General features: G+C 48.8%; 1 protein-coding gene across 7 annotated transcripts; it reads left to right on the top strand.

Annotated features, from left to right (window-relative positions):
* Positions 1–916: 916 nt before the first annotated feature.
* On the top strand, positions 917–9,850 carry MINDY1 (MINDY lysine 48 deubiquitinase 1). Of its 7 annotated transcripts, XM_065878475.1 has the most exons (10): positions 917–1,250; positions 3,577–4,388; positions 4,747–4,804; positions 5,200–5,264; positions 5,874–6,032; positions 6,368–6,470; positions 6,838–6,980; positions 8,037–8,228; positions 8,931–9,080; positions 9,357–9,850. In XM_065878475.1, the coding sequence occupies exons 2-10, from the start codon at positions 3,936–3,938 to the stop codon at positions 9,435–9,437; spliced, it is 1,404 nt and encodes a 467-aa protein (XP_065734547.1). In that variant the 5' UTR covers positions 917–1,250; positions 3,577–3,935; the 3' UTR covers positions 9,438–9,850. The 7 variants fall into 7 exon arrangements, with proteins under 7 accessions (XP_065734547.1, XP_065734595.1, XP_065734567.1 ...); XM_065878523.1 differs by lacking the exon at positions 917–1,250 and having other exon boundaries at positions 3,889–4,388; positions 8,931–9,056; positions 9,324–9,437; XM_065878495.1 differs by lacking the exon at positions 917–1,250 and having other exon boundaries at positions 3,936–4,388; positions 8,958–9,056; positions 9,324–9,437.
* Positions 9,851–12,461: the final 2,611 nt, after the last annotated feature.

The raw sequence follows: 12,461 nt of genomic DNA, 5'->3' as shown, positions 1-12,461 counted from the left end.
CTCATTGTTCCAACTGCTCTTTCAGCCTTCGGAGTTGCTTGAAGTTTCATCCTGCGGCAGCCAAGTAGAGCTTGGAGGGCCCTTCAGAACGTAGAGTAGGGTTCCAACCTCCTTTAACTGCCACCTTCCAGCCCCAGGGTAGTGCAGAGTACTGCAAATAAAGGTATTCTCATCATCAAATGTTCTCCTCTTTATTAATCCATCCCTTTATTTCCTACCACCAGCCTCACACCAGCTTTCCCTGCTCCCCAAGCTAGGAATTGAGAGGAGGTGACAGATGAGAAGCTGTGGCCCGTGGTGGGAACAAGGACTAGAGCACAGGGGTATTGGATCTCCTGCTTGCTCAGCTGGTTTTCTCCCTGCTGCACTCTTCCCAGAGCCTGGGGCTTCTTCCACACCTTCTTCTGCACTACCCAGGCACAGCCCAACCGGTTTCATTTCTAGACTAAAAAAATGATTCATTAAGGACTTGGAAAGGATCGGGATTTTTTCACTTTAAATGAATAAATATGGAAATATCACGCTCTTTGGCTCTGCTTCTTTGGATCCAGGGCAAAGGACTGCCATGCCCGGAGAGATCCAACAAGCTGCTGCTGTCCAGCCCTGCTCCTCCCCACTTAGCAAGGGCCCTTGCTCTTCCTTATTCTCACCAGAGAGGCACAAGTGCTCCGTCCCTTCCAGCGGCAGGCGGAGGGAAGAGAAAGGGTCTGTTGTTTTTCTCTCCCTGTTTCTCTCCCTCACTGCTGATCACCAAGCTGCTGACCAGGTCAGAAAGCCCTAATGGAAATCCTCCAGTGCTGAGCAGGCTCCTCCTCCTTTGGGGAGCTTGTCCTTGACTGATTTTTCTTTGTCCTGATGGGAAAAAAGAGAGAGAGAGAAAGAAGAAAAAAGAAAACCCACAAACTTCCTTTGAAAACCAGCTTGTAGACAGGGCCTGGAGCGCACGCCCTGGACTCGGCGACTCAGAAATCCCGAAGACGCTCTGAGCGACCTGGGAGCACCTGGGCTGCACCCCTGTCTGCCTGCACCCTCCTCCAGTGCCCCCCGGTCGTGGGCGTGAGTCCGGAAGTAGCCACAATCCAGCCAGGACCGCCGCTCGTAAACCTGGGTAAACCTGTATAAGCTCTGGCGTTGACAGCTGGAAGGCAGCTGGGACTGTGGCGGCGCCCCTCCCTGTACCCACCTCCGCCATCGCATTGCCAGAGTTGAACCCCCCTTCTAGGTCCTGGAACAGCACCCACTTCTGTAAGGTAAAAACTGTTTTAACCATTTCCTTCGCCTTTTCTCCTAACCCCCACTGCTCTTTTTCCTCTCCAGCTCTGGCGAGGTGACACTGGCTGTCCTTCCACCTTGGGTCTCTATAAGTCTGGATTTCGAGAGGAGCTCAGGCAGAAGGAGTACGTAAAAGAGATGCTGCTTGGTCCCTACACTTCCTCCTTTTAATGACACCTTCCCCCTCTCCCTTGCTAGCAAGTAGACAGCGCACTGTGGTTGCCTTATTCTGAGGGGAAAATCTAAATCATTAGTTGCATGAAGATTTGGGTCAGACTGAGAGGGAGATTAGAGTGGGACAGTCAGGCACTTGAGGGGAGAGTAAAGTTCCTGGGGAGCCAGGGCAGGGGACACGGGTGTCTTCTTGAAGCTACATACCCGGTTTATATGCTTCTTCCAACTTTTATATGCTTCTTCCAACTTTTGGCTATTTACTGCCTCTGGCTATAGGGAGGGTCCAGGGCTCTTTTGACTCCCTTACCCGCCACCAGAGGATAATTCCAGCTGGAGAGAAAGTGTAGGACTTGAGTTAAGAAAAGAGGAAAAGCATGAAATCCTGATTTGTTTGAGAACCTATGAGTCTCAGAGTCTCTCCTGCTCTGAAATACTCCATTATGCCCAACCCACCAGGCATGCCCCCTGTAGAGTGGAACTCCTCCATCACACTTCTGGCCCCTCTTCTGAAGACTTAGCCCACTTAGCTTTTTGCCCAGATTCTCTGAGACCCAGCTCCCTCTGGTATCCAGCTCCTGGATACCACTGGCCTGGCCAGCTAGTGGCCCAACCCCTGCTTAATTATTGATCATTTCTGGCATTGGACAGAAAAGCTAAGAAATAAGCGCTGTTTTTCTCCAAGCTTTTAAAAAAGTGTCCCAGGCTCTGGTTTCTGCTTCTAAGGCTCATCCTAAGTGTCATTTGGGAAGGGAGGAAAAAAGGAGAGAGAGGGAAAAAAAAAGCCTAAGGCCTGCAGGCAATTTTTGCTGCTATGATTCGAAATCAACAACATGTAAATGAGATGCAGCTAGCATAAATTATATTTGAATCGGGAGGATGATCAATCTGGGTGACTAGGCTTATTTCGGTAACTTTTCTGTTCCTCAACTTCACCCCCCAGGCTTTACCCTAGCCCTAAATTCCTGCCGGATTACAAAAGGAAGCATAGTCTCGGGTTAGGCGGAAGCAAGAGAAAAGATTTCTTTTCTCAAGTTTAATTTTACTTGAATTAAAAAAGTTTAAAAAATTTTTAAAAATTTTAAAAATTTAAAAAAAAATTTTAAACTTTTCTCAAGTTTAATTTCTCCCCCTTTCTCACCCTGATCAAGGGGGTGAGGGGAGTAAGGAGGTTGAAGGGAAATGTTTTCCAGGGGGCAGGGTTTGTGGCTTTTTATTGTCTACGATCCATGGTGTTAATTAAATGTCTATGCTTAGTGCTGGTAGAGAGCGGGTTAAACAGGTCCAGAGTTGACATCTAAAATGACCTAGATGGGAATAGATGGAAAGAACATATGCACGGGTAGAGGAGTGGAGACAGAGCATTTTTTTGTTTTACAGAAATCAATAATCAGTATTTTTATATTCCATGTTGTGGGCAAGAGACTGTCTCTGGGTTTCGGCAGTTTTCGGAGCATAGAGGAACTGAGGAGACGTCGCTATCCCAGCTCTAGCTGTCAAGAGAAGCTTACTGGAAGAATGGGGTCGGGTGGTGTGTGTGTGTGTGTGTGTGTGTGTGTGTGTGTGTGTGTGTGTGTGTGTGTGTTTTGTACGTCTAATCTGAAATTACTTATCAGAACTGATCTCTGATTCAAGTCCCCAGGGCCTGCATTTCCCCTCTCCAGCCTACAGGAAGCTCCTCCCAGGATCTTTTTGTTGTGGTTTGCGATTGTGTAAATCTGGAGTTGTGAAGGTGGAGTCCTTTGAGGAGAAGGACTTCTTTCTCACCAGTGTTTCGCCTTTAGGTGCATGGTATTGACTCTCTTTATTCTTCACCCCAAGCACTATATGACTGTTCATCTTTTTGCCCTTGGGATGAGGCAGAGAGAAGATGGCCCTAAAGATATAAGCCATGTGTGCTCAGGGTGTTTCCTGAAGAGCCAAGGGACAGGGTTCGGGTAGGGCAGAGGAATTACTCTCATTCTGGCTATGGTGGGGTTTACTGACATGATGCCTATTACAGGGTGAGCTAAAGATCACTGTATTAATAATCATTAGTACAGTTTTAACATTTCTTTCTCCATCTCTTTTTCTTCTTTCTCCTTTTACCCGCCCTTTCTGTCTTGTCTCCATTCCTTGTCCTTCCTGTTTCAGGGAAGCTGACGCCACCCAATGTCTTCAATCCCACCGGAATCATCCCCCCCAAGCCTGAAAGTCCTGTACCCTCGTTGGTCCTATCTGGTCACAGCAAGTTAGAGGTGGAAGAGCCCGGCCTGGGGCCCTTCTGTTGACCCCAAAGTTGTACTACCTGTAGCCAGGAGTGGCCAACAGACGCTAACCGAGCCTTCTGCACTACATTCCTTTTCCAAGATTTTTCTGGCTCTATTTGCGTTCCAGCCCAATGATTTCCTTCTTATTGGATCGTTCTCTCTTTTGCATATCAAGCCTTGATTAAGCCCAGTCCCTGAGGACAATAAAGTCCTTTGGTGCCCCTCAGTTGACCCCTCCTGACCATGGAACACCATCAGCCTGAGCATCCAGTCCGTGGTGAGGCCAGGACTGCGGAAGTGGTCAGCCCTGAAAACCATGAGGTCCTGTCAGAACCCAGTGAGCCCCCTCAGGACAAGGATGCCGAAGAGGCTGATGGGGCAGCTGGAGAACAGGAGCCAGTAGATGAAGCTTTGCTGCCAGCCCAGGGCCAGGATAACCTCGAGTCCCCTCCACCTGATGCTAGCTCAAGCCAAGAAGGGCCAGCCCAGGGGACACAGCCTGAGGTAGAGACAGTGGGGGCCTGCTCCTGGCCCCAAGAACTTCCCCAGTCCCCCAGGGCCCGACAACCTGAGCTAGACTTCTACTGTGTAAAGTGGATCCCCTGGAAGGGAGAACGGACACCCATCATCACCCAGAGCACTAACGGCCCTTGCCCTCTCATCGCCATCATGAACATCCTTTTTCTTCAGTGGAAGGTAAGAGAGAGCTTGGATGGGGGCTCAGAAAACCTTGATCATTCTGATTTTCTCAAGCCAAACTTTCCAGATTATTCTTCCTATTTCTCCAGCTTGAACAAATGAGATAAGATATTCGTTAAAAATGAAACAAAACAATGATCTGTCCTACTCCTCTGTCTTCTACTGTCTAGCAAATGGGAATGCCTTGCAGTTTTCCACATTCATTCCCTTGCTCCAGTTGCAAGCTTTTCTTTTCCACCACACCTGACTGCTGGACAACCCCTGCCCTCCCCCTGCCTTTCTATGGGTTCCTCCTTCAGTGCTCCATGAAGGAAAGCACACACCTGGCTAACACTTTGTCATTCCTTGCCTCCAGGTGAAGCTGCCACCTCAGAAGGAAGTGATCGCATCAGATGAGCTCATGGCCCATCTTGGTGAGTGACTGGGCCTTGAAGGGGAATTACCCAAACGCTTCCAGTGCTATCTACTGAGCCAGAAATCCAGAGTGTTGAGGGACTCCCATGCGGGGATCTTATGTGGCAGGGAAGGTAAAAATCTGTGGGGTTTCTCTGCAAGGCTGGGGAATGAAAAGGAAAAGTGAAGGTGTCAGGAGTCCTGGGTCGTCACCCCAATTCTTCCCTTAGCTTTCACATGGAACCTTGCGTGTACCCTTCACCTTTGTGGGCCCATTTCTTCCTCTGAGAAACTAAGGCCCTTTGCAACTGTGAAAATCTGTGGTTCTGTGACATTACCTCCATTCTCCTGGAGAAGAGGAAGCAGCTTTTGGGACTGTTGGCGGGGTAAGCTGATAAGGAATCCTGTCTTGTAGGAGACTGCCTTCTATCCATCAAGCCCCAGGAGAAGTCAGAAGGACTTCAGCTTAATTTTCAGCAGGTGAGGCGAAAGGTCTGTGGACATGGGGGTTTGCAGGCTTATAAGGAGACACCCAGGCTATTAAGAGAGGCCTTTCTGATGCTTCTCAGGAGGGTTCCTTGAACCATAATTTCTTTCTGCAGGAGGGGGAGGGTGTATCTCTGTCCTAGAAAATATGTTCATTTACATAAGATAAAGAAGGGTTGAGACAAGGGAGGAATTTCCATTGTAAGAGAACACCAGGGAAGAAAAGCAACAAGATTAAATTTTTTTTTTTCTGGAGGTGGGAGTAGAGGCAGGGGAGGGGAGGCTAGAATAGCCATCATTTTCTTTTTTTTCCCCCAGTTTTATTGAGATTTAATTGACATATAACACTGTGTCAGGTTCTTTTTTTCCATTTTATTTTATTTTTTAAATTGAAGTATAGTTGATTTATAATATTGTGTTAGTTTCAGGTGTACAGAGTAGTGATTCAGTATTTTGCACATTATATTCCATAATAGGTTATTTTAAGATACTAGGTATAATTCCATGTGCTATACATATATCCTTGTTTACCTATAGCACTGTGTAAGTTTAAAATATACATGTGTTGATTTGATCTATCCATTATTTTCTTCTCTACCCCAGAATGTGGACGATGCAATGACAGTGCTGCCTAAACTGGCCACAGGTCTGGATGTCAATGTGCGATTCACAGGTGTCTCTGATTTTGAGTATACACCTGAGTGCAGCATCTTTGACCTACTAGGCATACCTCTGTACCATGGCTGGCTTGTTGATCCACAGGTGAGGGTCGGGGGCGCAAGTGAGACTCAGTCAGCTCAAGCTGAGAGAGAAGCAAAATTTTGTGTGGAGGGGTTTAGGGAGGTAGGGAGTAGATTGGCTTGGGAGGGGATTAGGGTTTAGAGGCTGGATCCAGTGCAGAATTCCTTTAATTTTCACCTTTCTGGGGGGTAAATTCAAATACAAGCAAACAACATGGAAACAGGTAAATTCTTCAGACATCAAAAGTTTCAGGAAGCTTTGGTCGTAGGGTTTGCAGTCTTTGTGGGCTTGCTTCACTTCCTTCCTGTAAAAGATCTCCATTTTTTTGGTACCACCCCACCCCGCTGCTCATGCAGAGTCCTGAGGCTGTGAGTGCCGTTGGGAAACTGAGTTATAACCAACTGGTAGAGAAGATCATCACCTGCAAGCACTCCAGTGACACCAACCTCGTGACAGAAGGTGACCTCCCTCCCTTCTCTTCTGTGGATCTTATGTGGAGGGAATGATGGCTACTTAGGTTTAGTGTTTATTGTCTGTCTCCCCACCACCATGTCCCACTAGAATGTGAGCTCCATGAGAGGGAGTTTGGGGAACTGTCTATTTAGTTCACTGACGTATCCCCCGGTACCTAGTGCGACGCCTGGCAAAAAGTAGCTTCTCAGTTAGAATCTGTTGAATGAATGAATACAGCCAGGCTTCAAGGAAGCGATTTCACAAGGTGGGACTGACCCCTAGGGCTTTGACAGGGGCTTTCTGGATGATCCTACCGTGGACTTTGCATTTAAGCCACCCCCCCCCCCCCCACTTTCTTGTGCCCTGCTGCCAGGCCTGATTGCAGAGCAGTTCCTGGAGACCACCGCTGCACAGCTGACCTACCATGGGCTGTGTGAGCTAACAACAGCTGCCAAGGAGGGCGAACTTAGCGTCTTTTTCCGGAACAACCACTTTAGCACTATGACTAAGCACAAGGTGATGAGGGTTTAGGAGGTGGGGGTTTGGAATGCTGTCATTCCCTCATGCCTTTTTCTTCTGGGTCAGTGTTTCAGTCAGGATAAGGTAGATTAAGCTGTGATAACAAATGACCCCTGAACCCCAGTGGTTTACCACAACAAAGGTTTATTTCTTTTTTCAAAAAAATATTTATCTATTTATTTATTTATTTTGGCTGTGCCGTCTTAGTTGCGGCACACGGGATCTTCGTTGTGGCATGCAGACTTCTTACTTGCGGTATGCGGACTCTTAGTTGAGGCATGCATTCGGGATCTAGTTCCCCGACCAGGGATCAAACCCGAGCTCCTGCATTGGGAGCACGGAGTCTTACCCACTGGACCACCAGGGAAGTCCCCAAAGGTTTATTTCTCACACATGTTGCACGTCCACTGCAGACTGGCTGCAGCTCTGTCCCACATCATCTTCACTTTGGGGCCCAGGCTGACAAAACAGCCTTTATCTGGAACATAGGAGGGGTGGGGAACACACTGCATGCGTGCTTTTAGTGCTTCTGCCTGGAAGTGACAATGTCAGTTCTGCTAACATCTCACTGGCCAGAGCAAGCCATAAGGAGTAAGCCTGCTATCAGTGGGACAAGAAAGTGTAAATCCTCTCCCAGGAAGGGGCAGTGGAATTTTTGAACAATACTATAGTTTTCCAAAGCTAAAAATTGTCTGAGCTCTCTAGGAATGGAGTAGAAGAGGGAAAGGTCGTTGGTTCTCAAAGGATTTATCCTTATAACCATCAGGCGAGCCCAGAGAACCATGGGAAGTAGGGTAGGAAGCAGGGTTGTATGCGGGACTTTAGCCCGAGGACTCCATGTTTGACCACAGTGGCCACCATACTCACACCCAGCTGACCACGACTCAGACAGCCCTTCCTTCTCCCCACAGCCGCGCATATTTATAAAAGATCCACATGCTCACACTGACACGTTCCAGCTAGCACACCGATTGATTCCAATGGTCTCTGTACATCTCAGATAGGTGCCTCTGTCACCTGTCCCACCAATGCACTTTGTCCTCCTCTTTGCAGGGTCACTTGTACCTACTGGTCACCGACCAGGGCTTTCTACAGGAGGAGCAAGTGGTGTGGGAGAGCCTGCACAACGTGGACGGAGACAGCTGTTTCTGTGACTCTGACTTTCACCTAAGTCACTCCCTAGGCAAGGGACCTGGAGCAGAAGGTGGGAGTGGCTCCCCAGAAAAGCAGCGGCAGGTGGACCAGGTGTGTGGGGTCTCTGGGGAGGGTTCAGAGAGCATGTCCGCCTCAGAGAGCTTCTTGCCATAGGTGCGAGCTGCCTGCATCTTATTATCTAGAGACTGTGACATATGACAGCCATGCCCTTCTCCTCTGTTACCTTTCGGACCATCTCAGCACTTGGTGTGTATTCTCTGGCACCAGAGGTAAAATACTTGGCTGGGGCTTCCCTGGTGGCGCAGTGGTTGAGAGTCCGCCTGCTGATGCAGGGGACACGGGTTCGTGCCCCGGTCCGGGAAGATCCCACATGCCGCGGAGTGGCTGGGCCCATAAGCCATGGCCACTGAGCCTGCATGTCCGGAGCCTGTGCTCCGCAACGGGAGAGGCCACAACAGTGAGAGGCCCATGTACCACAAAAGAACAAACAAACAAAAAACTTGGTTATATGTGTTGCTCTGGAGAAGGAGCTGGAGAATTGGAAGGATGAGGAAAGGCTGCTTTTTTTGTTGTCGTTATTTATTTATTTATTTTTTTGGCCACACAGCTTGTGGGATCTTAGTTCCCCGACCAGGGATTGAACCCGTGCCCCCTGCCAGTGGAAGCTCAGAGTCCTAACCACTGGACTGCCAGGGAACTCCCAGGAAAGGCTGGTTTGGAAACCTAAACACAGCCTGGACATCCCCCCTCCCCAGCCTCCCTCACCATCCCCGTTCTTTCCCCTCTCTCCAGGACTACCTGATCGCCTTGTCCCTGCAGCAGCAGCCGTCGCAAGGCACATTGGGTCTTAGCGACCTGGAGCTGGCCCAGCAACTTCAGCAAGAGGAGTACCAACAGCACCAAGCCGCCCAGCCCGTGGCAGCACGTGCCCTGTTACCACAGGTAGGTCTGCTCCCCCTGCCCTTAGCGCTGCCCCTCCAGCGTTCCCACATCCTCAGTGTGCCACTCCTGCTTCCCCTGGTCCAGACACTTGTTATTCCTGCCACGTCCCTTCAAGGTTTCCCTCGGGGCCTTTCTCCTGTCTGTCCCTCTCCCCTGGGTCCCTTCCTGTCTTTCTCTCCCCACTGCCTCTCCCAATCCTGACCCTGCTTCCATCTAGAGTCTCTGTCCTGGACTCTTCCACAGTTGATGGGTGACCGATTGTTAAATCTTATACAGGGGAGAGGAGCTGCATTTGGACGCCCGGCTGCCGAGCGTCGGCAGAGGCCGAAGCAAGAGTCCGACTGTGTCCTCCTGTAGCCCCGCTCAGTGAGGCTGGGGCTATTTTGCTTGCTCCCTGGCTCAACTTGAGATATGCAGGGTAACTTATTTATGGAATGTTGGGGATCAGAGCAGGCAGTAAATGCCAAGGTCAGAGTTGGTGACGTCTTTGCCCTCACGTGCTGCCTCCTCTTCCTCCCAGCCATCCTGGGCAACGTTGGGGTTGGTCGGGTGAAGATTTCTGATTCCCAACTCCCTTTCGCCAGAATAGTCACATTAATATACAGACTCAGGCTCCAGGGTGAGGTTCCTGTCTAGAACCCATCTCCCCTACTTTCTGCTCCTGCAGGCCCACCCGTATCCATCCGTTTGTTTCAGGGTTTAATTTGGGTTTCTATCTCCATTATTTGTAATGCCTTCCTAGGGGATTGGAAATAAAACTTCTTTCCTGAGGTCTGTTGTTTGCCTTACCCTGCAGCTATGGGGTTAAGTAGTTGCCTCAATTGAGGAATGCAAAAAGGGGGAGGGGGAGGTAAAAAGGTGTGAGGGGGTGGCCTGTCATTTCTAATACAAGCAGCAGGGGGAGCCAAAGCCTGCTTTTTCCTTTTTTGTTTTTTATCTGTTTTCGGTAGGTCTTCTTTTGGAAGTAGTACTATAATTTGTGAGCTGGGTTTCCAAGTTCCTGCTTTGGACAGATGAATTTGGGGATTGTGCACCCTGATAACCCAATCTTCCCGTGCAGGGGAGGGGTAGCTTGATTCTCTGCTTGCTTCTCAGGTCATACAGATGGTCCCTTGCTACCTCTAACCATTTCTGACCTCATTGTTCCTGGTTCCTGGTTCTCAATTATTTTACCTGAAATTTCCTGGTGAAGAGAGATTAATGGGGGGGAGGGAAGACACCGAGGGGAGGGGGGTTGTTGACAACTGCTGTCTAGAGCCTCAAACAGGACTCCTGTTGAATATCCAACATGAAAGGCACCTCCAGCTTCAAGGCCTCCTCCCAGCCCATGTCCTGCTCCACCCAAACTTCAATCAGGGAACACAAATGACAGTGAAGTTTGCCAAAAGAATTCAAATATCAGTGAGATGTGCTGGCCAGAATACGGAAAGAATGAGTAGAGCAGAAACTATCAAAGAGATCCCATTATCGCATACCCAAGACAGAGCTAGGGGACCCAGGTGCACATATCACTTTGAAATGAGGGAAATTAAGGGATTTAAGAGGAACTTGGAGTTCCAGACTCCACAAGAAGCTGGAACATGTGGTGCTCAAGTGAGGGGTTATCTTATTTGGAGGCCCAGCTGGTCTGCAGGCTCACCCATACATGGGAATCTCAGATTCTTGAAGGTCATATGGGGATGAGGTCTCAGAGGTCATCAGCCCTGCACAGGGCTAGTAGGGCTGACCGGCAGTTCCCTTTCACTGCGTTCTGCAGACAAGAAAGTCAAGTATTAGAAAGACCCACCACTACTATGGCTTAGGCACTCTGTCCTCTCCCTCGTGCTGGCCCAGAGATTGTGTGGTGCCTGGAGTCCTGCACTAAATTCACCAAAGACCCATGAGTTCTCCAGGACATGACTATGCTCCACTGTGTGCAGTGTGGAGGTTAGGGGTGAAGCTCCAGGGCTCCAGGTTAAGAACCAGCGAAGTCTCACCTGGAGGGAAGAGTAGAGGGACTTCCCAAATTTCTTTTGAACTCAGCTCGGATACTTAGAAGATCAGTCTCACTTCAAGAAATAAGGATACGCATCAGAACTTGGTAATTGTCTCAGTTTGCTGGTAGAGGAAGAAACAGAATGTGGATGTGGTGGTAGTGACATTCTCACAGACTAGGGATTGGGCCGCATGGTGAATTATTCTAGGGAGTGTTGGTGAAGAGAGAGTCGAGGAAAAGAAATATGCATTATGTAAGGGTAATGAAGTGGCAGGAAAGATCGATTGCTGTGGGGAATATTACTGGACAATTACTTGTTCCATCCACGTCTTTCCTGGCCCTGCCACTAGCTTAGAGCCTCGCTCTTGAGTACCTCGCTCCAAGGGCAGGTACTCAAGAAAAGATAGAGGAGACTTGCCACCTATAAAGACTTACAGCATGAGGGACTTCCCTAGTGGCACAGTGGTTAAGAATCTGCCTGCCAGTGCAGGGGACACGGGTTCAAGCCCTGGTCCGGGAAGATCCCACGTGCTGCGGAGCAACTAAGCCCATGCGCCACAACTACTGAGCCCACATGTCACAACTACTGAAGCCCGCACACCTAGAGCCCGTGCTCTGCAACAAGAGAAGCCACCGCAATGAGAAGCCCGCGCTCCACAATGAAGAGTAGCCCCCGCTCTCCACAACCAGAGAAAGACTGCGTGCAGCAACACTCAATGCAGCCAAAAAAAAAAAAAATCTTAAAAAAGAAATCTTAAAAAAAAAAAAAAAAGATTTACAGCATGAAATCCAGAAAGACTGTTTTTAACTTACAAGTTCGAGAAAGTCCAAGGAGGATACACCCACCCTGTCCCTAAACTGAGTTGATGGGGCTCTGATAGGGAGCAGGGTCATGTGACTTCCCGTTCTGATCCTGACCTACCAGGGTCGTCTTGTTATCCTCATCTTTATACCTCAGTTTCTCCTGGTTGGACCCCTGGGGTTCAGCATCACTGTCCTTCTCTCATACCTGCACCAGGCCTCTTGCCTTTTGGTTAAAGATGGTAATGGAGGGTTCAGTTTAGAAATAATAGAGATATAGTACATATTCAAATCATGAGCTATAACTGATTATAATAAAATATTTGGGGGACTTCCCTGGTGGTCCAGTGGTTAAGACTCTACAATCCCAATGCAGGGGGCCCAGGTTCGATCCCTGGTCAGGGAACTATATCCTGCATGCTGCAGCTAAGACCCAGTGCAGCCAAATAAATAAATAAATATTTTAAAAAAAACGGAAAGAAATGTTAAAAAAAATTTTTTTTTGGTTGCAAAAAACCTGTTTGTGTCATGAGCTGTGCACTGGTGCTGTCATCATTTCCTATTATCCTCTTTTTCAGAGTTATCTCAGTCACTTGACTCCTAAG

The sequence above is a fragment of the Phocoena phocoena genome, chromosome 1, assembly GCF_963924675.1.
Source record: "Phocoena phocoena chromosome 1, mPhoPho1.1, whole genome shotgun sequence".
Classification (NCBI taxonomy): Eukaryota; Metazoa; Chordata; class Mammalia; order Artiodactyla; family Phocoenidae; genus Phocoena; species Phocoena phocoena.
Note: the sequence above shows the minus strand (reverse complement) of the source record. Positions and strands in the feature narration are given on the sequence as shown.

Coding starts and splice junctions, on each gene's coding strand:
- MINDY1 (XM_065878466.1), top strand. CDS start 3,936: ATGGAACACCATCAGCCTGAGCATCCAGTCCGTGGTGAGGCCAGGACT. Junction 4,805..5,199: donor TGAGCTCATGGCCCATCTTG/GTGAGTGACTGG, acceptor CCTGTCTTGTAG/GAGACTGCCTTCTATCCATC. Junction 6,039..6,367: donor TTGTTGATCCACAGGTGAGG/GTCGGGGGCGCA, acceptor CTGCTCATGCAG/AGTCCTGAGGCTGTGAGTGC.